General features: G+C 54.4%; 1 protein-coding gene across 1 annotated transcript; it reads right to left on the bottom strand.

Moving 5' to 3' along the window:
• Positions 1–345: 345 nt before the first annotated feature.
• ATP8B3 (ATPase phospholipid transporting 8B3) lies at positions 346–23,760 on the bottom strand. The gene is made up of 28 exons (XM_084498381.1): positions 23,717–23,760; positions 16,769–16,850; positions 16,092–16,183; positions 15,555–15,668; positions 14,511–14,609; positions 13,979–14,040; positions 13,234–13,306; positions 13,072–13,142; positions 12,400–12,482; positions 11,649–11,807; positions 11,035–11,123; positions 10,728–10,921; positions 9,849–10,057; positions 8,932–8,966; positions 8,354–8,510; positions 7,735–7,923; positions 7,181–7,293; positions 6,663–6,827; positions 6,220–6,331; positions 5,858–5,933; positions 5,325–5,463; positions 4,416–4,683; positions 3,766–3,989; positions 3,093–3,176; positions 2,639–2,878; positions 2,210–2,348; positions 1,757–1,887; positions 346–1,181 (listed from the first exon to the last, which is right to left on the bottom strand). Exons 2-28 carry the CDS (start codon positions 16,821–16,823, stop codon positions 948–950), a joined length of 3,606 nt encoding a protein of 1,201 aa, XP_084354507.1. The 5' UTR covers positions 16,824–16,850; positions 23,717–23,760; the 3' UTR covers positions 346–947.
• Positions 23,761–24,795: the final 1,035 nt, after the last annotated feature.

Here is a 24,795-nt window from a genome sequence, read left to right as displayed (position 1 = left end):
GCCTCAGATCCATTTATTTCTCTCTTGGCACGACCCAGCAACCTCCTGGCCAGAGCCCAAAGGAAACACTTTAATTCTCATAAATTCAGTGCAGATGAGACCAAAGCACTTGTTAAACAAACACATCAAGTCGTGTGCTGGAAGCAGGTCCAAAACCCTAAGGCTGATATTTTTTGATATTTACTTGATTATCTCTTCCTACCATGCATTGTGCCATGGTACAAGCATTGGTGAGTGCCAGAGAGCTGCCTGCACACACCAAGGGACACCTGCAGCCCCTTACTTTGCAGCTTTCTTCCTAGGAAATTTGCTGATAGTACAGCAGAGAGTTATAGGAGAGGAGAGGAAAGCCAGAGTCCTTTTAATATTATTAAAAAATAAGAATAAAAAACAAGGTGATCCAGTCACCAGTCAGTTGTTCACACACTTCCCCAGCAGCTGCTGCTGTCCCTGAGTGGTGGCGCTTCAGGACATGCACGCAGGTACCTGCTCTGCAGCATCCCTTGGGCTGTGCATGGTCCCTGGCCACACCAGCTCTGCTGGGAGCTTTGGAGGTTTTGCAGCAAACATTATGGGGCCACAGCTGTCCCCAGGATGGTCCTGGGGAGCAGGATGTGGCAGGGATGGGACGGGACATGGCACGGAGGGCACAGCACTGCTGTGGGCTGAGGCACTGCTGTGTGCATCTCATGCGGAGATTGCAAAGATGTGGAGGGGTAAGGAAAGGACACCTGCAAGGTCCACCAGCTGATGACCACTTTTCACAGTTTTCCAGGCTCCAGTGAAGCCACGGAGTTGGTGCAGCAGATGGAGCTGCTGGTGGGACAAGCCCCAGGGTCCTGCAGCAGACCACAGGGGCTGCCCATGCAGCAAACCCATCCAACTTGGATTAAAAAGCCCCCAGGAGAAGGAAGCCCCCCTGCCCCAGCAGGACACGGCCAGGTTGGCTATGGCGAGGGGTCGAGGCAGGAGGTTGAAGGTGGGGCTGTTCCCTGGGGATGGAGACCCCCGGTGGCATGAGTGCCCTTGGTGCGCAGGCTGTCCCCGCGGGTGATGAGGCCGGCGTAGCCCTCCTGGTGGGAGAAGGCGTAGCTGGAGCGGCGGCGGAAAGAGCCACGGTGGACATGGGCACGCAGCTCCACCGAGGGCTCCGGCTCACGCCTGGCCTTTGAGCAGATCTTCTGCAAGGAGAAAGGGGACATCAGGGCTGTGGGCACCTCTTGGCCAAGCTCTCGCCCTGAAGGTGGGTACAAAGCAGAGATGCCCTCCATCGAGATGGGGTTTGGCTCCCAGCTCCACCATGGCCCAAGCCTCTGGGGGGGGGGTCTGTAGGGTGGGGATCTTCTTGGGTGTCTCTGAAGCTCACAGAGCTCTGGAGCACAATCCCCTCTGTACCACCAGGAAGGGATGACACATGGATGGAGATGGACCCAAGGCTATAGGGGGCAGCAGTGGGACATGAACCAGACCTGGTGCCTCCTAACCTGGGAGTTCTGGAGGCCAATTCCTGCCTGCAGACCTTCTCCAGAAGCTGGAGCAGCCTGCCCACAGCCTCCTCCTCATGAACTGACTCAGGAAGAGGGCCATGGAACCGGACTTGAGCACCAGTGTCCTGAGAGCAGGGTGCCATCAAGCAGAGGTGACATGGCCCTGGTGGCTTCCCTAGGGATCCTCACCCTCCCCAGCACCAGCAACCTCCTTGCCAGCCCCAGACTCGTGCTGGTCGGAGGCACATCCTCCTCCCCAGAGCCCTCACCTGCTGGATGCTGCGTCTGCCTGTGATGGCATGGTACGAGCGGACGGTGAGCGAGGGAATGGTGTTCACCACCAGGGACAGCAGGACCACAAGCAGGACGTAGGGATCTGTCAGGGCGTTCTGGCTGGCATCTGTGGGCAATGGTCAAGCAGTGGAGGTGGAGAGGAGAGAGAGAACAATGGGGAAGGAACAGGCCCCCACCCGCAAAGTTGCTGAGGGGTCTAAAGAGAAGATGGCTCCTAAACTAGAGTCAGAAATCAACACAGCAAGATCAAGAGCCAGCAAGTTTGTCCCCTGGGACCATACAGCAGGAGGATCTGGCCAAGGGATGTATGTGATCTAGGCAAGAGAAACCGTGATCTACAACATGGGGAACAGCCGCTAGCACTGAGTCCAGTGGGTTCCCCTGGCTCCAGAAGGGAACGGTGTGCAGGGATGCTTGGGTTATCCCACCTGGGAAGCGGAAGATGGCAGGGGCTATCCTGAAGGCATTGATGCTCTGCGTCAAGTAGGAGAAAAGGCAGAAGAGCAGCAGGCTGGCTGTGACCATCAGGAAGGACAATGCCGTCCAGTGCTTGATATCCAGGATGATCTGCAGGGGCAATGGCAGAGCACACAGTGCCTCATGGAGGCTGGGGGAACCCCCTTTCATTTGGACACTTGTCTCTAATTCCTCCCCAGTCTCCTGGGGGATTGTCCCCCAGCCACACTGGGCAGTGTTGGAACATGCCTAGGGTCCATCTGTCTCACAACCCATGTGCCATTTGGTTTGGTGGCCTTCAATCCCACGTCCTTGCCAGCAGGCTCCAGTGCCACCACACTCCACCCATTCCCAACTCAGGCACCAGAGATCAGCATAGGGAAGGGCAGACTAGTGCTCACCTCCACGAGGACTGACAGCAAAGCCGAGGTGGCCACTGTGACCGAAAAGGACTCGTAGTCACCCACGACTTTGCTGCCAACACAGTCCTTGAAGGCCCAGAGTGCGATATAGAAGCTGGCAAGTGAGGTGCTGACACCATGCAGGAGTGTCACGCCAAAGATGCGGTAGTTGAAGAGCTCGTCTTGCTGCCCGATGGCATAGAGCTCAGGGAACTCCAGGCTCTTCTTGGCACTCACGTCCTGCTGGGACAAGGAGGGTGCTAAGCATCACCCTCCCCCCCAGGATTGGGCCACCCCACCCGTGACACCCTTTGGGAGATTTGCAGCGCGTCCTCCACCTGCTTGTCCCAGAGGGGTGGGGAACTGGAATCCAGCCTACTGCTGGGCTGATTTACACCTGCTGAGGATGCAGCCTCCAGGTACAGGGGCTGGTTGCAGCCCAGGGAACCCATACCTGCTCCAGAAGGCCCACAGAAAGCACGGGGTGGGCAGTGTAGAAGACGTTGTAGAGAGCAAGGAACCAGCCCTCATACAGAGGCTAGAAGGGAGAATAAAGTGTCTGAGTTCAGTGCTGTTTTGGAAAGACTCAGAAAGGATGCCCAGGCACTGTGGAAGGTGTAAGTCTCACATCCAAACCCCAGGGAAAGCCCTATGGACTTGTTCTGAACTCTGCATCAGCCCTGGGTTGTCCTCAGTGCTCTGCAGGTCCATGGGACTGTGCTGCAGGGTCAGGGGGCTGAAGCCACAGCATGGTGGTCAAGTCATGCTGATGACCTTTGTCCCTAAGTAAAAGCTTCCATTTTGGGGGAAAATAGATTAAGGCAAGTGGCATCTTTCCCTACATCTGTGTAAGGTTGAGCTATTGCTCACAAGAGCTGCCACTGCCTCCAAGGACACCCTGAATCTCCTCAGGGTGCTTTTCCCAATCAAACCATCCCAAACACAATTAACCGGCTACCCCAAAAATCCAGGGAGAAAAGAGACCAGGGTGGTGACGGGGACATGTGCCCATTGGGTGGTACCAGGCGTGAAACCTGCACTGGGTCCCCAGCAGGTGAATTGTGGACATCCACAGAATGGATGTGTCCCTGCCAATACGCTCCCAACACACCAGCAGCAGCCCTCACCTGAGCCGTGAATCCGCTGTGGAAAGCGAACCAGACCTGGGCCATGAGACCAGCAAAAGTCTTGTAGAAGAAGTAGCGGAGGAACTTGCAGATGCGGAGATAGGCCCAGCGGCCGTGGACGAGCAGGAGGCGCTGCAGGTAGGAGAACTGCGCCAGGGCGTAGTCGCTGCACTGCACGGCTTGCATGCCCTCCAGCCCGCTGATGCCCACCCCAATGTCAGCAGCTGCGGAGGACGCGGGAGGTTTTTGGGGAGCCCTTTGCGATGTTTGGTTTCCCAGCAGGTTGCTCCCAGGCTGATGGACAGAGGGGGAATCCAGAAGCGATAGGCAAAGGGGAAAAGCCCTCCTGCGTGTCCCACAGCTGCTGGAGTGACGCCAGGCAAAGCTGGGCAAGTAGCAGCCATATATCGGGGGCTGCTGGAGGGGCAGGGAGTTCTTTGCCAGTTGCCCAGGCTGGAGCTTGAAGAAACTTCAAACCATCTCCACTGCCAAAGCAAGCGGGGCCCTGCTTCTGCCCCAGGCTGGTCCTGGCCTCATGCCTTTTGCTCCTTCCCCCCCCCAGCACAGCCACATTGGGGACTGGGACACCCCACCCCCATCAGAGGGCCATGCTGGCCAAAACCCGGTTCTACCACAGCCCCCCGCCTCACTTTTGATCATGTTGACGTCGTTGGCCCCATCCCCGATAGCCAGTGTGGTGGCCTTCTTGTGCTTCTTCACCAGCTGCACGATGAGGGCCTTCTGCTTGGGGGTGACCCTGCAGCAGATCACAGCCTGGCAGCTGGTGGCCAGGTCCACGAAGGCCCTCTCCACCAGGCTGCCCTGCTCCTGCGGGTCTGTGGCCCCACGGCAAGGCAGCCACTGCCACAGCTGCCCCTCCTTCTTCATCAGCACCTCTCCCGTGTGAAGGATTTTGTCCTTAGGAGAGAGCACACGTGGTTGGGGCCTCCTGCCGTGGCCAGCACAGAGGGATGAGGCCCAAGGGCTCTCCCACAAGCAGGGATGGGTGGGGCTGGTCTCATCTCCTGCACATTCACACAAATTTTGGGCAGGTACAAATGCACTTCTGCATCCCCTCAGTTGTAGGGACACTAACATGGGCAAGGAAGGAGGATAACATTCAGAGCTGACTTTTTCTAAAGACCACCAGGGATGTCACAGTGTGAGGGTCCCCAGTGTCTCAGTGATGCTCTTGAAGCTCAGAAAAACAAACCATTTTCTCCAAGTTTGTCTTGCATTAGGAGTACCAAATATAACCATGAGACCAGTTTGTCTCAGTAATGACCAGCAGAGCAAGATATCACCCACCAGCAGACCAGCTGGACATGTGTGGCTGAAACCCCCCAACGCCAAGCAATTGGTGTGAGGTCATCTCCGCCTCCATCATCCATTCCCCAGCCCAAGACAGGGTTCCTCTGGCTTTTCCCACCCACCCTGTGCAGGACGGGTGTCACCTCCTCCAAGTGCTGGTGCCACCAAATGTTTTGATAGCCCTGGGGCAGAAACAACCATCTGCCAGCAAGGACAGGAGCAGGGGTGCCTCCCAAGTGCCACCTTACCAGGAAGTCCCCACTGATGACAAGAGCTTTCTTCTTGTGGCACGAAGTCCCTGGGTGCTGCTGGGAGAGGCGGCTGCTACCAGGGGCTTTCCTGCTGCTGCTGCGGCTGTTTCTCACCCAGTGAGCCTCGACGATCTCGCTGTGTAGGAGGGGACATCGGGCACACTGAGTGGTTTTGGCCAAAGAGCATGGTTGGCCTTTGCCGTCTCAAAGCCAGCTCCAGAGAGAAGGGGCTGGTAACCCAGTGGTGGGAACAGGGGGGACAGAGATGGGGCTCCCTGATATCAGAAATCAGCCCTGGCCCATGTGATTTGGAGGCAAGAGAACCAGGCTAAGCACTTTCTGGCCAAATCTTGCCAAGAAGAGAGCTATAGGGGCATAAACAGATGGGGAGAACTGAGAAGACATTAGCAGATAGTGATGGCCATGGCCATCCAGGCTGGGATGGAGAAGAGTGAGTGTGTTCAGCATGTTCAGCACCCACGTGTCCCCACCAACCTGATGTCCTGAGCTAGAAGGTCATGAAGACTCACCTTACTTCCTTCTCCTCCAGGATCTCCATGTCATCTGTGAGCAGTTTGCACGCATAACCGATGTTCATTGCTGTCTCTGCAACAAGGGCATCAGTGGTCTGTTGTGCCCCCTGTCCCAGCCCCCACTCTAGGGTCCCTCAGCCCTGGGTGGGCAGCAGATGCTGGGGCTCTGCTCCAGCTCTATGCCAACATGCAGATGGATTCCCCTGCCTCGGTTTCCCATGGGTGACATGATCTGTGGGACATGCTGTCGTATATTAAAGGCAACAGCAGGGCCTGGTTGTTGTCTCCTCCCAGGGTCTCATCCACTCTCTGGCCCTGGCTTGGGGAGAAGCTGAAATGTGTTGGCTGCCTCCACTGACCTTGTTTGTCTCCCGTCAGCACCCACACTTTAATGTTGCCCAGTTTCAGCAGCTGGATGGTCTCAGGAACTCCGTCTTGCAACTTGTCCTCAATGGCTGTGACCCCAAGCAGCTGGAAGGAAGGTTGGATGGGGTGTCATGACGTGGGGCAGGGTGCCAGGGCAAGATACAGAGGTGGGAATTACCCCTGGATCCAACCAGGGGTCCTGTGTCCCTGCACACTCCTTCCCATGGGTGGACATGACCCATCAGGTTTCCATCTGGGTGTCTACTGACATGTCACAAAGTCACCCTAGGGGTATCTCTACCTGCCCTCCTACCCAGGGTGTGGGTGTTGGGCTGAACACCCCATCACCCCAAATAGCTGAACTCCACCCTCCTGCCCTTCATGGGCTGTGGGGACCAGTGCAGGTGCTTCTTCCTAATCCCCAACTTCATCCCACCTCCAGGTTCTGCTCCATCTCTTCGTACAGGCTGTCCAGCTGCCACACGCGGTCCTGCAACAGGATGCTGGCCTCCTGGTGCCTCCGGCTCCACTCGCAGTACTCAGCCTCACTCACCACCTTGCTGGCCAGGCATAAAGTCCTCAGGGTCTCCTCTGCAAAGCGCTACAGGGACAAGACATCGTGGTTCCCTTGCCTTGTCCGGGACGACTCAGTGTCCCCATGGTCAGAGCTGGAGACCCACCAGGGTTTGAGGGTTTTCTCTGGGCACTGGCTGTTCCCCCACCCACTGTCATCCCCAGTGATGCAACCAGTCCATGCAGAGCCCCAAGGGTGGATTTGATGCCCTCTTAGCCCCTGTCCCACATGCAGGTGGAGCTCCTAGAGCAGAAGGGAGCAAGGAAGAGCCAGCTTCTGAAGCCAGAGTGGGAGAAGAGCAGCAGGGGACCCTGGGGCACCCAACCCAAAGCCAGCAGCAGGGACCAGCCCATCCCACCCCTGGCTGGTGAGGGACTCACATCCAGCGCCCTCTCAGTGAAGGTCTCACTGGGCCCTCGGCTGCGCAGTCGCTCCAGGATCACGGTGTCAGCCCCCTTGGTGTAGAGCCGGATTGTGCCCTGGGGGTCTCGCACTGGGAGGAGGGGAAGGACAAGGAGCTGCCACCCCATCTGGGGATTGCCATCCCCACACAGGGCCCTGGGGACACAGGCCAACCTGGCTGTGCTGCAGGAGGCACTGCAGGTGACACTGGTGGTTTGGTACCCACAGTCACAGGAAGCACAGGAATTTCTCCAGATCTACATCACCATGAGGCAGAACCAGGCCTCAAGGGCTGTCACTTCCTTACACACCTCCTCTGGGCCCCTGCTTTACTTGCTCTCTCAGCTGCTCATACCCTTCTCTATTGCCTTCACCAAGATATCAGGGCAAGCAAAACCACAGAGATGACTGGAGTTCCTGTGCCAGCTGCCATCAATTGCAGCCACCCTGGTGCCACCCCCTGTAGGGTTGAGAAAGGAGGGGACCCTCTGTAGGCAGAGAAGGTCCCCCTGAGACACCCCAACCCACTCACCCAGGACAGACATCCTCTTGCGATCACTGTTGAAGTCCAGCATGGCCAGCACTTCGTAGGTCCTCTTCACTCCCAGCTCACTGATGGTGATCGTGTCTTGTGTTCGGGTTAGAAAGACATATCCCAAGTCCCTGGCTGCCAGCACCAGTGCTTCTTCATCCGGTGAAGCCGCCTGATAAACCAGCTGGTCTGTGGAAGAGGAGCAAGGCTTGGGCAAGGAGAATCCCATCCGAGAGTCTCTTACACACCTGAAACACCTCGTTGTTGCCCAGCACCAACATTATCTATGGAGAGCCTGAAGTCCAAGCCACCAAGCTAAGGAATCTCAGCCCCTCTTGTCTCTTTCCTTCTGCTCCTTGGGTGGTAAAAGTGTCCAGACAGGGATGGATTATCCTCCCTGTGCTTCTGCTCCAACTATGTGGTTTTAAAACAACCCCAAAATGCCCATGTCTGGGCCAGAGGCTGATGCTAAGACTGCCCCAAAGCATCCCCAGGCTCTCAGGGCACCTTCTCCTCACCACAGCAGAGCTTTGCCATGTGGTGGAAAAGCCACCGCAGCCCCCCTGTGCCCTGCAGGGGAGCTGGACCCTGCACAGAGCTGACAGTGCAGCCGACCCACCGCCTCTCTCCTCTACCATGACGGTGTGGCAGAGGGCCAGCAGCCGCAGGAACTCCCTCAGCACAGGGTCACTGTCTCGCCGAGCAGCTTCCAGTAGTGCCACATCATTGGAGTCTGACATCTTCTCCCCACGGTGGCTCCAGGTCAGCCCTGACCCCTGCAAGAGACATGGGCACCTGAGACACCAAGAATGGGGCCACCCTGCAAGGCTCTGCCGTGGGGGTGTTGCTAGGGTGTGATACAGCAACCCTGTGCTGGCATGGTCTGATCCAAGTCAGAAACCTTGCTTTCTGCTGCCAACACTAAGGGGGTGAGTATTAAAAGGCTAGAAAATCAGATTGGCAGCGTTCTATAACCCTGTTCCCTTGTCCTTTACCAGCAGCTGAAGAGCAGCAAACCCGCCAGCCCAAGGAAGCACATCCCTCCACCTCACAGGATGGTACCACAGTTGTCAGAAAGCCGTGCTCCACAGCAAAAGGCATCTCCTGCTGCTGCCATAACCAGTAACTGCTACGGCTTTGGCCCCGGTGATGAGCATCGTTTGGCCCTGAGTTACGCAGGAGAGGGGAATTACGTACCGATGGCTGTTTGTTCTCACGGCCCGTGCCCAAACCTGCCAAAATAAAAATAATTCAGTTACTAGAGAGCTGGCAGGGAGCATGACTAGCAAGGGCTTCAAGCAGTTATTTCTACAATGAACTGCTTCTTTTGCTGGCCAAAAACACTGTCAAGAAGGGAAAGATTTTCAGCACCTGCTTGGTGTCTGTCCATTGTGAGCCACGCTCCATTAGGACATCCACATTTGACTTATTTGGCTCTTGGACAGTTCAGACTGTTCAAACTATATGTTTTTCCTGTTAAAAATGCAGGTCTGGCTTTCATCCACATTTCCCAGGAGACTGGAAGGATTATGGCGATGCTGCTATCAGAGGTGCAACATGATGCATCAGACAGAGAAAAACTGTTTTTATGCCTGCTTAAAAACTTTGCTAGATTTTTTTTCCCTTCTCTTTGCTTTTGTCACTATCCATTTGTCTCAAGTGGTTGATAAGTATCTCAGGAAAAAGGAGCTCCATACTAAAGCTCTAGCCCTCACTGCTTTCACTAATTAAGCACCGTGACAGCCCCCAAAAGGCAGCCAAGAACTCAAATAAATGGAGCAGTAAGTGAAGGAAGGACTTGGCAGTTCTTAGGATTCTAAGGGGAAAGAAAAAAAAAAAAAAGAAAAAAAAAAAGATCATTACATGCATTCGCCATAAAGAAACAACATAAAAGGAAGGGTGACTTCTCTACCTCCACCATTGGTCACCCAAGAGTCTCACAGTACCCAGACTTGGAAACAGTGTCTTCAGCCCCACACACCAGACCACCAAGATCCACCCACATGCCCCAAGCTTCCTAGGAAGCCAGGAGGAGAGAAAAGAACCAAAGCAGCCTAAATTCAAGGTCTACCTCACTCAGGAGTCCCCACAAACCTGCTACCAATAAAAGTTACCGTAAACAGTCCCATTAATGCAGCATTTCTTGAAGCTCATAATATTTTGTGTCAAGGTGCCAGTCTTGTCTGAGAAGATGTATTCAATCTGGCCAAGCTGGTCATTGAGGCTGGTGCTTCTGGCCTTTGCTGGAATGTCCTTGACAGCATAATACATTTCCAAGTCCCAGTTGATAAAGAAGCTGTTCACCAGATAGATGAATTCAAACCTATGGAGTGAGAATGGAAGAAAGCTTACACCAGGGAAGGAGAATGCATTACTCACAGCCCAGGGGGACTTGGGGATCTGCCTTGGGGAGAAAGGGCAGAGAGGAACTGCCTGCCTAGGTCCTGCTGCTCTGAGCTGGGGATAAGCAAGTTTTTGTTGGTGGCCAGGTTTCCAGAAGGCACATCACACCAGACAGGGAGCCCGCTGGGTCCCAGGCAGCTGGACTCCTCTGGAAATCTGGTCCTTGATATCAAAATTCATAGATGTGGAGGGTCTAAAAAGTCTGTCAAGGGCTTTTCCCTGCACAAGTTGTGATTAGCGCCTGCTTGTAATGCCTGTGCCCTTCTCTTCCCCACCCCGCTGCTGCTCCATGGGGAAACACCTCCTTTATCAGTCTGTCCTCTTCAGTCTGGCCCCAATTTCCAACATCAGTACATCATGTCTTTACGTCTCTTTTCCGGCTTTCCTCTGAGGAGACCTCAAAGGATGTTATCAATGTTTTTATTCCACCCATACCCTCTTACAGCCAATGGAACACACGAAAACGACTTGCTCAGATGGACCTTGCATGCATCCCCATTTTGTGGCTAAAATCCAAGGTGCCAGATGAGGGTCAAGGGCAGGGAGAAGGGTGCTGAATGCTGATTGTTTGCAATCTCTGTCGTTCTTACGTTATATACATGGACATGGGTATGATGATGCTCAGGAGGATTGCAAAGCCCCAGAAGCTGAAGAAGGCCTGCTTGGCAGGAGCAGTGTGTTTGTAGAGAGCAGAGAGGTAGGTGTGCTTCTCCTGGAACGTCTTGGCCCAGAACCCGGAGGCAATGGCGAGGCACAATGACATGGCCAACAGCACCAGGAAGATCTGAGATGGGAAACCAGGATGAGAGCACCACGTCACACAGAGCCCCCCAGCCTTTTCTATGGGCCCTGCTAGTCTGTCTGTCTCATCTAACTGTGTGTTCACACTGCACTTACTATGATCACCAGCCGGTCCATCATGCGGTCCAGCTTGGTTTTCTTCTGCTTGATCTTTCCACAGTTCCTCATAATTTTGGAATCAAATCCTGTGCGAGAAACATTTTAGAAGTAAAAACAAGTCCACAGTCCCCAGAAGGTCACCTTGCAGCTAAGAGATGCTGCTTTCTGCCCCGGCTCTAAAGGATTCAGAGGACCATGTCCCTTGATCAGTGGTTAATGAAGCCACGTCTGCACACTCAAAGTGCTGCTTATACCAGCGCTCATCCCTCCTCTCTGCCCGGAGGTATCCGTGGCCAAGCTCTCAGCTGTCTGAGCTGTCTGTGCAGGAGGCAACAAAGTGAAGTGGAGCCAGGACGTGATGCAGGTGAAATATAACCTGGAACAGGGGGATGTTTGGAACCACCACATCACCTGCCTACCAGTGAGACCAACACCAGGAAATCTTGGGAGAAACTTTTGGTGGTCTGTTTACTGCAGCAAGTCCTGGTGGTCTGTTTACTTTGCATCAGCAGAGAATGGGACCTCCTGACACTGAAAGCACTTGGGCAGCTTAAAATCCCTGGGGCCCTGGATGTTTCTTGCCCCCTTCTCCCTCCGACCTGGACACTCACCTGCGTAGATGACTAAGCCATAGCAAAAGTCGGTGTTGCGAAGCTTGCAGCCTCGCAGCAAGATCCTTTCACTGTCAAGCGAGTACGTCTCGCCCTGCCACTGCAGCGTGCCGGTGAAGCTGTGCATGCGGCTGTTGGGCTCCTCGCAGGTCACCCTCCCTTGATCAGAGGATACGATGCAGGTGTTGGCTTTGGGGGAAACATGGGGTCCTTCCTCTCCTCCCCGTGCCTGTCCCCTCCAGAGAAGAGGGGAAATTGAGATTTCTCTAGTGTGGTTGTTGTATGGGTGACTCAGGTTAAGGCTGGCTGAGCTGGAGCGCCCACCTTCAGTGCTAGGAGGGCGCTCAGCCCACGGACCACAGGGGGCTAGAAAATTGGACACAATCCCCTTCATTCCCAGAGCCCCCAACATCATCCTATGGAGCACCAAAGGGGAAAAATCCAGGGTCTGAACTCAAGTTTGGGAGCTAAGTGCTCGATTCTCATAGGGAAAACAGAAGCCAAGGTAGGGGGAAAGGCGCACAACGCCATTGCAGAACCACGCTGCTGGGGAATGGCCTCCACGCAAGGGCCTGCAGCTAGAGCCAGCCTCCAGCCTTGTGGCAGGGACACATGCAGCCTCCTGGTAGAGTGGTGGCACTTGGTGCCCCAGGGGACAGCGTGAGGCCAATAGGAGCACGGAGACCTCCCGAGGCCACATGGGTGTGATCCCAGGGGAACAGACACATCCTGGCCTGTGTAGGGGGCTCACCGTCAAAGGCGGCCACGCTGCCCTCGCTCGTCAGCTCCCGGTGGGTGACTGGAAGGGCCTGCCTGAACTTCAGGTTTGTTTCCCTGCAAACAAGAACCAGGCAGGGAAAACTGAAACAACCCTGCAGGGTGACAGAGCTGTTAATTCTGCTGTCAGACCCATGGGACAGAGGCTGCCATTAATTATCAGGCGATTACATGAGTGACAGTAGTGCTTGGCGATGGAGAGCGAGATAGGGACCTATCATGGCAGGCATCAAGCACTCATGCAGGGAGAAAGGCCTGGCCCCGAGACCCTGTCATTAAATCACCCTGCAGACAGGCAGGGCGGATGGGCAGGCAGTGTCCCCATGCAGCTGAGGGGAACTGGGGGATGATGAAACAGACCCAAGGTCACGAGCTGCTTCATGCAGGACTCGGGGTTTTCCCCAGCTCTGGACAGGCCCCAGACTGTTGCCTCAGAAATTTCTTGGCCCTTCATTTTTGAAATGTGGGGCCCAAGATTAGGGTTTTAATTGCATTTCTGCAGCGTCTATAGGTTTAGCTTTTGGAGGAGCCCCCCAGTGCCCTTATTTCTGCTGGACTTGGGCCTTCCCAGTATGCCCCCCCCCAGGTGCTGGTGGTCCCCAAGGCTGGAGGCTTCAGCTGGGACATCTCCTGCCACCCTCCTCACCCATCGATGTCGGCAGTCTCCACGTAGCACAGGCTGCTGGGCTCAGAGCTGCACAGCAAGAGCATGTCGGCCTTGGAGAGCAAAGGGAAAAGAGCACCCAGCTGAGCCTCTCCTTGACGATACTCTGCCCAAGCACACTGCTGGCCCCAGGGCATCACTCACCGGGACGAAGCTTTCCTTGCGCAGGCGGACGATGTCCCCAACGCAGATGTCACACCATTTCTGCCAGCGGAAGCTGAAGAATTTAGGGGAAAATATGGACATTGCAAACCTGGAGGCTGTGCTTTACCTTCATGGGGCAGTGGGAACATGGATCATAGCAAGGCAAATACTGTTTCTGCCCTCTGGACCAGCCTGTCTGCCCCAGCTTCTTGCATGAACTGGGGCTGCAAACTGTTGGTTCCTCTGCCATCATGGTGGCTTCCTATTTGTGTGACCAAAGCACAGATGAGCACTGAGAGTGGCATGGGACCTATTTGTCCATATCCCATGTACCTATTGGAGGCATTGACTCTCAGCCCTGGCACCTGGTGGGAAATGCTGGTCCTTCCCTGGACCAGTTCTTTTGCTAGATCAGAGTTTAGCAGAAATGCAGCAATGGGTTAGCTGTGAAGACCTGGAGGAAATTCTGTGGCTGGAAAACTCTCCTCCCAGCTTATCACAGCAAACCAATGCTTCTTAGACCTGTCGTCTGTGAAGGGGTATGATCATCCCTACAGGGAAACATCTGAACCTACAACAGATTCTGGGGAGTGGTGCTAGTTTGCAGAGTCAGGCATGGTCCCATCAAAACCTTTCATAACTGCTACATCCAAGGGTGCTCAGCACCATGATGATCCACTGTTCCACACATATTTACTGCAAGATGGTAAAGAAAACACAGGTAAAGCTCCCCAAAGCCCCTCACCTCTTCCCAGACAGGATTTCACATGGCCTGTTGTTGATGTTTCTGTCACTTTGGTGACGGCCCTGCACAAAGGCAAGCAAAATAAGAAGCCAAAAGAAAGGCATAGGCCACGTCAGACTTTCTTGTTCTATGAAAACAACCCCCTTAAATGTCATAATCTCTGGGTTCCTCAGTCCTGGGACAAGATCTGCTTTTTGAAGCAATTTGAAGATGTATTCTGATGAATAAAGAGGCAGAAATCCCCCAAGATTGATCCCCCCTGGGGACCAAATTGGGAATATAGCCATTGGTTGGGATATTAAACATTACAGGATAACAGAGGTGGGACTCCAAGTCTTAAAGGAAAGCAACTGTCTGGTCACATCCTTTCAAAGGGAACAAAGCACTTTGGACATGGTAGAGTTGATGGTACCTCAAATGATGGCATCTCCCAAACTTTCCAGTTCACCCCAGAGCAAAGGAATCCTTCCTGCTGACCTGCTCCCCAGTAACTGTGCCCAACACTCCCAGCCTCCCTCCAGCCCATACTTACAATGTCATCGATCAGGTCTCGTAGGGCTCGGATGGTGAGAAGACAGCTCAGGGGGAACAGCAGCGTGTACCAGGGCAGTGTGGAGATCTCAGGAATGGTCTGTGGAAGAAGAACGGTACCTCACTGCAAAACTTTCATCCCTCCTTAGGACACTTTAGGTCTCAGCTCTCCTCCCTAGGCAGTGCCCAAGGATGGCTGGAACCTAACATGAATCAAATTAGCATCTCTGTCTACACAAAACTGCTTTGTTAAATTTCTACCTCTTTTTATGTGGATCACTGAGTGAGGAGGGTAGGAGTTTTGTTTAGGAATTGTCTATGTGATCTTAGCTTATATCCAAACCCAACCAGTTTAAAATAACCCAAAATAGCCAAATAATGAACATTTTCAGCCCCTCAGAATTCCCAAAAGGCAATGAACACCACTGAAAACCAGTATGTTTGACACCATTTTATACTGTCAGTGCAAAAGAAGAACTGACTTCAGCTCTAGTGAAGCAACCAGACGTACCAAAATTGTGTGAACTAACTGCAGAAAATAATCTTAAATAATGAGGCTACTGTCATTGTGAAAAGCTCTCAAAGCACCATGTAACCTCTCGAACGATATTCCTTCAACATCTGATTCACCTCCATGCACCATCAGGACTTTCGTCTACTGGCTTTTGCTGTGAACCGTGCTTTCTTAATCCCTTACCTGCTCTGCAGTCATACCTCAAATGCCTGGAGGGTATATGAGTTTGTCCTGGTCTCAGCAACTGATCTTGTGAGACACAGATCTTCCTTTTGCTCCTCACACAGAAGAATTGTTTCTCATAATGAATGAGATGGCTCAGTGAATATAGTTGCATATTTTAGGGCTGCATCTAACCAAATAGAAAGCCCAGGAGAAGTAACAGGTTGAGATCCCACAGTGGTCCTCTAGAAAGGTTGGAGACGGGAACCCAAGTACCCTGTCAGGCAGCCCCGTACTCCGAACACCAGCCAACCCTCCTTAGCTGGACAGCCTCTCACACAGGAGCTTTTACCTTGGTGTTCATCTCACCTGTAAGAGGATGACAAAGACAAAGTAGACGTTGGCCATTCGATGGAACTGCTCATAAAGGTTCAGCGGCAGGAAGGTCAGGATGTTGTACTTGGCTGTCTTAATGGCATTGCCCTTCCAATTAAAAAAAAAAAAAAAAAGTTATATGACTTAAAACTGAAACAAAATATTGTGCCTCTGATCATCTGTAACTTATCTTACTGATCCCCAACAAAATGCTTGTTATTTAGCTCTGGAAAAAAAAAAAAAAAAAAAAAACATGTTTTTTTTCAATCCAAACTTTTTTCATAAATCTTTCTTTTGATTTGATCATCAGACTAAAAATTGACCTTCATACAGTTCTGCTCCTTGTCTCAGAGCTCCAGAGGGCATTTAGGGCAAAGGGCAAAGAGCTGCCCTTCCTCTTCATTGTGGATTATGTTTGTGACTCTCCATCCTACTGGGGATCTCTATGGCACCTCTGTCAGGTCACCCCCCGACCACCACCAGCTCAGGGCATCAGGAGCTGGTAGAGAGGACTGGCACAATCTGACTCACCGCATACTTCTTCTTGGTCAAGCAGAAGGCAAATTTCTTCTTGAACTGCATATGGTAGCTTCTGTTGTTGGCCCTCACTTCCCAGGTGAAAGCTGGAAAAGCGAGCAGTCATCAGCCAGGCCCTGGCCACCAACCTCTGGCCTCCAGGGACAGGAGGACCCGTTTTGGTGTCACTGGGCTCATGGTGACATACTTCTGCTGAGATGGGCTTTCCATAATGCAGTGGCACCTTGGGAGCAGACAAGTGTAGGTGGGACAGAGCTGGGTCTTGGGGACAGCTGGGTTTATGGAGTGGACAGAACAGGCAGGAGAACAGAAGTTTCCAGAGGTGTAGTACTGCTGCCCACGCTTCCCCTTGGAGCCTCAGGGTAAGCATTTGTGCTCAGGTTTTGGTTTAACAGTGAATAATCAGGGCAGGTGAATGACTCCTCCAGGCACAATTTTTGCTATTATTAAAGCTGTTTGTTCCCCTCCCAGTTTCATTTTTTGTTATCCCAGCGCAGATAGCACCAAGCACAGGACACCACAGCCATGTTCCCCAGCTCCTGCACCCCAACTGATGGCCTATCCTTCCAGACCATTTCCCCTGGACATTTTCCCCACCTCACATCCCCTGTCCTATACTCAACCACCTCTAAATAAAGAAAAACCCCAAGCCACACCCATTGCATGCTGACCTGGCAGCTTCTTTTTTTCATGCAGGCAGCCTGAGGCTGGGTCATGGTCATCCATGCTGACACTTCTAGGAACAAACTGGATCTAGGAACAAGCACAAAAATATTTGCAATGCTGAGCAACAACAACATGGGCCCACCAGAAGGCTCTAAAGCTGGGGGCTTCGCCCCTCCAGGGCAGGACATCACACAGAAGGGATATTTCTTCTGAGCACAGCAAGATGACTTCCCTGCAGCTGCAAACTAACCGAGATCTTTTTACTACTCCAGAAAGTTAAAACTGCACCCTCAATATTGACATGAGGTCCTCAGTGGCCACTTGAATGCCACAGAAGGGGGGTGTCAGGCTGAATATTTGTTATGAGAAAACTTCCTTCTCTCTTTGAAACCTGATTTCCTTTTCCTTGCCTTTTGCAGGCCCAGCAACAGCTAAGATCCGACGTGGTGTGGAGCCTCTTTCGGACCCATCTTGCCCAGTCCCAGCTGCCTGTGACAACTCAAAAATTTTCTCTCCGAGGAAGTTGTGAGAAATCATTGAAGTCAACAGCACAGAGGAGAAATTCTCCCCATCCTGCCATCACACCCAAGCATCCGTCATGCCGAGGGAGCAACCACCTTCATCAACGACAAGAATTTTCCTTACACTCAGTAGCTCAGTGACCTCCCCTGCAGGGATGTTAGGGAAGATTAATTAATGTTTGTGAAGTGCTTTGTGATCCTTACATGAAAGAAGCCAGTGAGGTGTAAAGCTTTAATTACCTTATTATTAAATAATCCTACACAGAAGTCTGTCCCTGCCATTATTTCTTATCTCTTATCTTTGATCACTTCTTTTTTCCATTCTTTCACTAACTGGCTACTCCTCTCCCTGTCACTCCTCCTGGTACAAGGCAAACTTGATATCAGCTGGTCCTGACACACACCACTGCCCTGAGATGCTCTCGGGTGACACCACCATCTCCAGCACTGCCACCTCACCCCGGGTCAAGGAGGCCCCAAACACAGGCAGCACTTCGGCTCCAGGTTATGCCCATGTCCAAGAGCTTGGCCAAAAATAAGTCTTATCCACATCATCCTTCTTTACCACTAAAGACTGCATTTGTAGTTGAATCCTAAATTGCACTTGAAGAGTCAGCACATTTGGGTCCCATCAACATTTTCACAGCATGACTGAGAAGGAAGATGCTACAGAGAAGAGCTGCTATGCGTGGTGAGACATTCATGCAAAGTCCCACAGCTCCAACGCCCTCCCCCATAGGAGGGAGCAGAAAGAGTGGGGATGCCTGGAGAGATGAGATTCCTGCACAGAACACGAACCGAGTGCCCAGCCTGGCTATTTCCACTTGGTTTGGGTAAAATAAGGCGGCGAGGGATTTGACACAGAGAGAGATGCAGAGCTCCCACCTTCCTCCCTGAAGCTGAACACTAATAACCACGAAGCTGTCAGCTGGGGATATTTTCCCCTGCAAATAGCCAGGGCTACATCATGTTGCAAAGAGACAAGGGAGGCACAGCGAGGTCCTCACCAGCCCGAGCCCACCCTGCAGTCCCCAGCAGACCCAGGAATGGCAGCCAGGATCAGCCCCCAAGCCCAGCTGCAGGCAGGCTTGTGGTGATGAGGCAGGTCCACAGCCTGGGAGTCAGCAGGCAGGTCAGGATCAGCTCTGGCACTGGCAGCCAGCTGAGGCCGTTAACCCCTGGTAGGGCCCTTGGGACCCTGACCCATCACTCACAGCATCTCCTGGCTCCTTTCTCCAGGACATAGGCATGAAAGCTGAGGCTGGCAGAGATGCATGCCAAGGTGTTTGCTTGGGCTTGCTGCCTCCAAACCAACAAAACATGTGATTGCTTTGATCAAGAGTCTAAGTCCATGCTGCCTCGAGTCTCACCGAAAAACACTGGAAGACCTCAGCTCTGCTGGTGGCCGTCCCTGCAGGAGGTGCCTCTGCGCTCAGGATCAGGCCTGAAGGTGGATGTCCACCATATCTCCACCTGCACGAGAGCCCTGGTACCACCTAACAATTGCTGTTGCACCTTCCATGCTCTGCTCCTCAGCTCCAGAGGACCCGTGCTCCTGGATGATGCCAAATGAAGGTGCAGCTAATTAGGAACTAGCAGTTGTCAGATGTGGGGACCTCTGGGGAGCTGAGCACTGTGCACAGACAATCTGGAAAACAACCCCTGCATCCAAGCCCTAAGAGCAGGGGAAAGGCCAAAAAAGGGGAAAATAACACTGATTCAAAGCACAGCAGAAACAGCTCCAAAGAGGTACCAGCAGCGAGCTCACATTGATAACTGAAAATAAAAATTACACCTTGGGCATGTGGGAACAAGCATTAATCTGGTGCCAGGGCAGGTGGCAAACCTGAGCACGAGCTCCATCGTGGGGCAAGAAAGGGCTGGAGATGGCCAAAGGCAGAAGACAGCCTCCGGCTGCACTGACAGCGATTAACGAGCCCACGGGAAGCTCCGCCAGCTGCCGGCGCTCTGACCTAGCGGGGAACGGCCGGTCCTGTCTGTCCCCGGGGTCTCAGCAGCAAAATGCAGCTGCAAATCAGCAAGGCGAGGCTGCTTCATGATGACAAGACACTGCACTTTGCCCTGGGCAAGAAGCAGGGCTTTCTCACCCAAAACTATACTTTTGGGCTAGTGGAGGTTTGCATGGATGAACACAAATAAACCGGATTTAAATGGGAAGAGGCACTGCACCAAATGGGACTGGCTTGGGAGAGTGAAACACGTGGAGATGACTGTCAGGGGCTGAAGTGCCCTAGCCCCCCGTTAAAGGGCTGTACAGCACATTTTGTGATGGTTTAGCCTCTGAAATGGCCCCATAAATATTTGGTTGTTGCTTTGGTCAGCACAGGTGTTAGTATGAAAAGTGCTTGCTTCCCTGGGAGCATCTGTCAGACCCACAGCAGCCACCGCCCGGAACTGGGGGTTTCTGGTTGTGTTTCTTCCCTGCCTGCTCTCCCCTCTCCCTTCTCCCCCCCCCCCCCAAGAAAAAAAAAAAAAAAGAGCTCCAGCAGTGCTTAAGGGAAAAAATGACAGCATGGTGTCAGCTTCAGATGACCTGAGTTTTCCATTTTAAAGAAATCTGTGGTTTTAAATCAAGCATCTGCTTAAGTTGTCTCCCTGACTTTCCATGTTTTGGCAACTTTGCTTTTCATTGAGGGCGAGCCACCTCCTGGCCAAGATGCCAAAGGATCTCCCTGGGAACCTCACGTCCCCTCGGGACAACAAGGGAGTGAGGGTCTTGGTGCCAACCCGCCGGGGACCTCACCTCTGCTGGATCGTGGGCACTACCGCAAGCAGCCTCAACATCGCTGAGCTTGTTTACCCGACTGCCGCGTCCCTGCGGGGCCCCAGCTGGTGTCCTGCTCCCCCAGGACCCCGATCCCACAGCCCTGGGAGATCCTCACCTGCCCACCAGCACCCCCAGCATCGCCCCGTTCCTGGAGCACCAGGGGCTTCTCCAGCTCCGTGGTTCCCACAGGCTCAAAACAGGGTGATTAATCCCAGCGCACACATTCAGATTTTAACCAGAATTAATCACATTTGGGTTTCAGCTGCCTGGGGTGCCTGTATTTCTGGAGGAGGCTCAGAAAAGTAGGGTGACTGTGTCAGACCAGAGTCTGCCCGCTGCTGGACATGGTCTCACTGAGCCCCATACATGGGGGCCCCTGCAGGCAATGCTTAAAACAGTAAATAAATAAATAAATAAATAAATAAATATAAAAATACATAGGTTTAAAATATGCTGCTGGTTAAATAGGGTTAAAACAAGAGATGCCCTGTCCCATGGGTGACGCCATGCGATGAGCAAGTGGATGAAGATGCCTGGCAGCAGCCAGCTCATGCTTATCACACTGGGCGGAAACACCCCCGCACCGTGGCCAGATCCAGCCCAGGAAAGCCTCTGGGGGCTTCCCAGATATGCCCAGGCCGTAAATCTCCTTCCACAGACTGCTTGCTCACCCTATTATTCCACCTGCCTGCTGCTTTGATCCAACCCCATGGGAAAATGCAGCATCCCTGTCCCCATCCCGGTCCAGGAAAACCCCAAATCTTCCCCTGTGCCCAGCAGCCAAGAAAGGAAAAAAGTGTTCTTAGATGGGGGCTCCCCCCTCTCCCCAGGGTCCACAGGGACAGACGCAGCCCCCAGTAGAGCACCCACCAGCCACAAGCCCCCCGGCACCCATCCAGTGCCGGCAGCACCCATGGGTAGGTGCCCAGGGCAGGCAGGATGAAGGGGGGTTCAAGGGGAGAAGAATAGGGAAAAAGCAGAAGGACAGGCTGTGCCACACTCCCCCAGGCTCCCCCGTACCTGCACCGATCCTGCCCGTGGCCCTGCTGCCAGCTGTGGCTGCCACTGCCCTGCCCACCGGGGCCGTGGGACAGCCCCCGCCACACCTCCGGTGCTGGGCTCCCTGGGGACCCGCCTGGCCCTGGCACAGATCCAGTCTGCACAGCTTGGCCCCAGCACCTCCTGCTCCAGGGAAGCGTCAGCACCCTCCAAACCACAGCCGAGGATGCAAGGGCAAAGCACGGGGGTGTTCGGGCAGCGAGCATGCAGGGGGGGCAGGATGGCACTGGACTGGGGAGACTGGTTTCACTGGGAGTGCCCCAGTCCCTCCGAGACCCCAGGTTTGGCACCGGCTCGACTGCTCCATGAAGAGTGGGGAAGAAGCAGGGGCCAGGCATGACCCTTGGGGTGGGAGGTGGAGTTTCAGATCCCTGGAAGAGGGGAGAGGATAAAAATCAGCTCTCTGGGGCAGCTCAGTAGCACCAACCCCAGAGAGCATCCCCGAGGGGAGAGCCAGTCCCATAGATCCCATGCCCCCACCTCTCCCCCTGCCCCACACGTGTCTCCCACCACACTCCTCCTGCATCACCAACATCCTTGAAGCCTCATCCTGGGGCTGGGGCTGGTTCTCCAGCACACCAACAGAAATACCCCAGTGTGGTGGTCCTGCATTAGCCATCATTAGATTAATTGCTCGCTGCAATTAACCACAGAAACCTGGAGGTGATTAAGCAAGTGCTAGGCTAGCAGTCCATAAAGCATTTATAGTGCAGCCACGAATAACTTGTCTGAGGTCCATAAACAACACATCCACACTGTCCCTGTGTCCCCATATCCCTGCCGTGCACTGGGTGACACAGCCCGGCACCCAGCCTGCGTGGCCAGGGCTAATTTGGGTGCATCCCTGTCTGGGGTGACATAAACCCATCCCGATGCTCCTCACCTGCTGGAAAGGGAGGGGAAAGGCTCACCAAATGACTGCTGTGAGCTGAGCCAAATTAACAGCTTATTGTCATTTCCCACCCAAATTTGGTGAGTATCATCACGCAGCATTTAGAAATAAAACCACGGGGCTGTCCCGGTGCTGCAAAAAAACAGGTCAGGCACCATAGCAGTGGGCAGGGAAGTGGCGGTGAGCGCCTGGCACCACTCCGGCATGGTGCAGGGCCAGTGATTCACACTTCCTAGGAGCTGCTCCGCTCTCAGACCTCTTCTCCCAGCCCCTCTGTGCGGGCACAGCCTGGCCCCTTCCCAGCACCGCTGACTGAATGCAGTGAGGCAACCCCAGCGTGATTCATGCTCCGTGACAACAGGGTTTGCTGAGCTTGGGGGTGAAGCCATGCCGCATAAAACCATGGGTGAGCGTGCCCGGCCATGCCTTCCCATGTTACACGTACTGTTTAACACACCCCAGCACAGCAGCATCCTCTTGCCCCCCCCAAGGCTGCTCTCCTGCCTGAGCGAGGCTGGCGATGGGCACGGTCCCTGAGCTGCTTGGACTGGGCCCCATGGGGAAGGAACACAGCAGCAGCCGGCGGGAGGGGAAATTGTGGTTGGGTGTTGCAAAAAGCATCAGTTTCAGGAGCATTCTGAGGGGCAATCTCCATCCTTGGAGGTGCTCAACCCTCGATGAGATGCAGCTGGCCCAGCCAGGAGAGATTTTGGGCAGTTCTGCAGCCCTGAACATTCACCACTAGCACATAACCAGCCCCTCTCCACAATCAGGAAGGAATTTCTCCCTTCCTGCCCCCCAGGCCTATCACTTGCCTTCGCACCCGCTCTCACCAGCAGCTCCTCCTGCATCGCAGCCATTTCTGGTGGCTCCCAAGGCCCTGGAGCAGCACCCAAGACAAAATTCAGCATTTCAGCCCTTTTCTGCAGTCCCCCATCTGCTGCCCTGTCCCTGCCACTCTCCTTTCACCCCGGGACTCTCCCATTTGCCCACGCGCTGACTGCACTGCACAGCCCCGCTCCGAAGCAACCTCCCTGTGACAGCTCCCTGCTTGCTCTCTTAACCCCACCCAAAAAAATCTGCATTTTTCCCCCCCATGCAGCCTCCCTTTCTCACCGGCTCAAGGCTCAGAGCTGGCGCTCCCACCTGCAGCTCAGCACCAGGGCGCACACAGCTCCGGAGACCCAAAAGAGCCACTGCTGGGACAGGCCAGTGGCCACGGGGACATGGTGGGGACAAGCCTGTCCCTAAGCCTCCGCGTCCCCCCCAGTTTTCACCCTTGCTTCCAGCCGCAGTGGGCAGAATCCAGAGGTAGGAAAGGGCTTTCCACATCCTGCCCTGACACCCTCCGCAGGGACACGTGGCAGGTGATTTCGGGCCACCACGGGCACCAATAGCGCCGAGGGACAACAGCCGAGGTCACCCTAGTAACAGCAGCTGGCAAAGATGACATTTTTACCAATCGATCACTCCCTGCAATTAGCTGGACCCCCCCCCAGAAGCAATTAAGCAAGTGCTGGGAGGCTGCGCACAGCGCAGTGCTGGGGTACAGGGACACCCGTGCGCTGCGGTCACCCTCCCGGTGCGTCCCCCCCACTGGGCACAGGGGACCCCCCATCCCGAGGGCTGCCCTGCAGTGGCAGTAACCCGTGCCTGGGCAGAGGGGAGCTGAAGCTTCAAGCCTTGTTCTTACCTTCACTCGTGGTTGCCTCGGGCAGACTGAGCAGCTCCGGGTGCCCTTCTCCAAACGACTGAGCAGCTGCTGGGCCCCGTTTGCACGGAGAAAATAATTTAGGGAAGTTCCCCTGCAGCACAGGGGTTGTTCCTCAGCCTAGAGCAGCCTCAAGTCAGCACCTGCCCAGGCTCTGGTTAACGCAGATCCTGCCCCAAACTTCAGTTCTGATTCAACCCCCAGCAGCTGTGCCCATAGGGGCCGTCACCGTGCGATGGCATCGCGGCACCGGCCCTGGGCACGGCTGCGTCCAGCCCCCGCCACGGCTCTCCAGAGTTTGCGGGCACTGGGGCTGCCCCATGCAGGGCGGTGGCAGGAGCACGCGACACCTGCGGCACCCAGCAACCACCTGCACCACCCAAAATCTCCCCCTCAAACCTGCACAACCTGTCGGCAGCACCCTCCTTCCGGCATGGTGCCCGCACCCTCCTCTTCCTCCTCCTCCTCCACTCCCGGCCACAGCAACAGCAGGGCAGGAGGTGACCAGGTTCCTCGGCCACCACCAGCCCCTGCTGCCCCGATCCCTGCAGTGACATCGGTGTCACCCTACCTGACTCCGGATTTAGGGCTGAGAACAGGGACCCCTGTGCCTGGGCACTGCAGGGCACTTTGGGGGGTCCGGGCCATACGGGGGTGACTGTCCCCACGCAGACCTGCACCATGAGCTGTGACACCGGAGAGCTGGAGCCAGGAGAGTCCTGGCAAATCTGGGCCCCAGAGCTCCCGGGGAAAGCAGGAAAATCCATTTATTGAGCTGCGGGAGAGGAGAGGCTGCAGCATCGGCCCAAAGCCCCCCCCAGGCCATACCCCCAGCCCTTGGGGAGGGGACACGGGGGAGCAGGACTGGGGTTGTCACTGCCCTTCCTGCCCCCACAACCCCACTTTGGCCCTGTTTGAGCCCTGTTTAAGAGGCAGCAGCAGCCACCCCCCCACACCCCCTTGCACCAAAGGCTGGATTCAGGATTTGGGTCTCTTCCTCTGTAAAGGGATTTGTAGGAGTGGCCTCAAGCAGGTGGCACTGCCACCACCCAGGCTCTTCT

The sequence above is a fragment of the Aythya ferina genome, assembly GCF_964211825.1.
Source record: "Aythya ferina genome assembly, chromosome: 26".
Lineage (NCBI taxonomy): Eukaryota > Metazoa > Chordata > Aves > Anseriformes > Anatidae > Aythya > Aythya ferina.
Note: the sequence above shows the minus strand (reverse complement) of the source record. Positions and strands in the feature narration are given on the sequence as shown.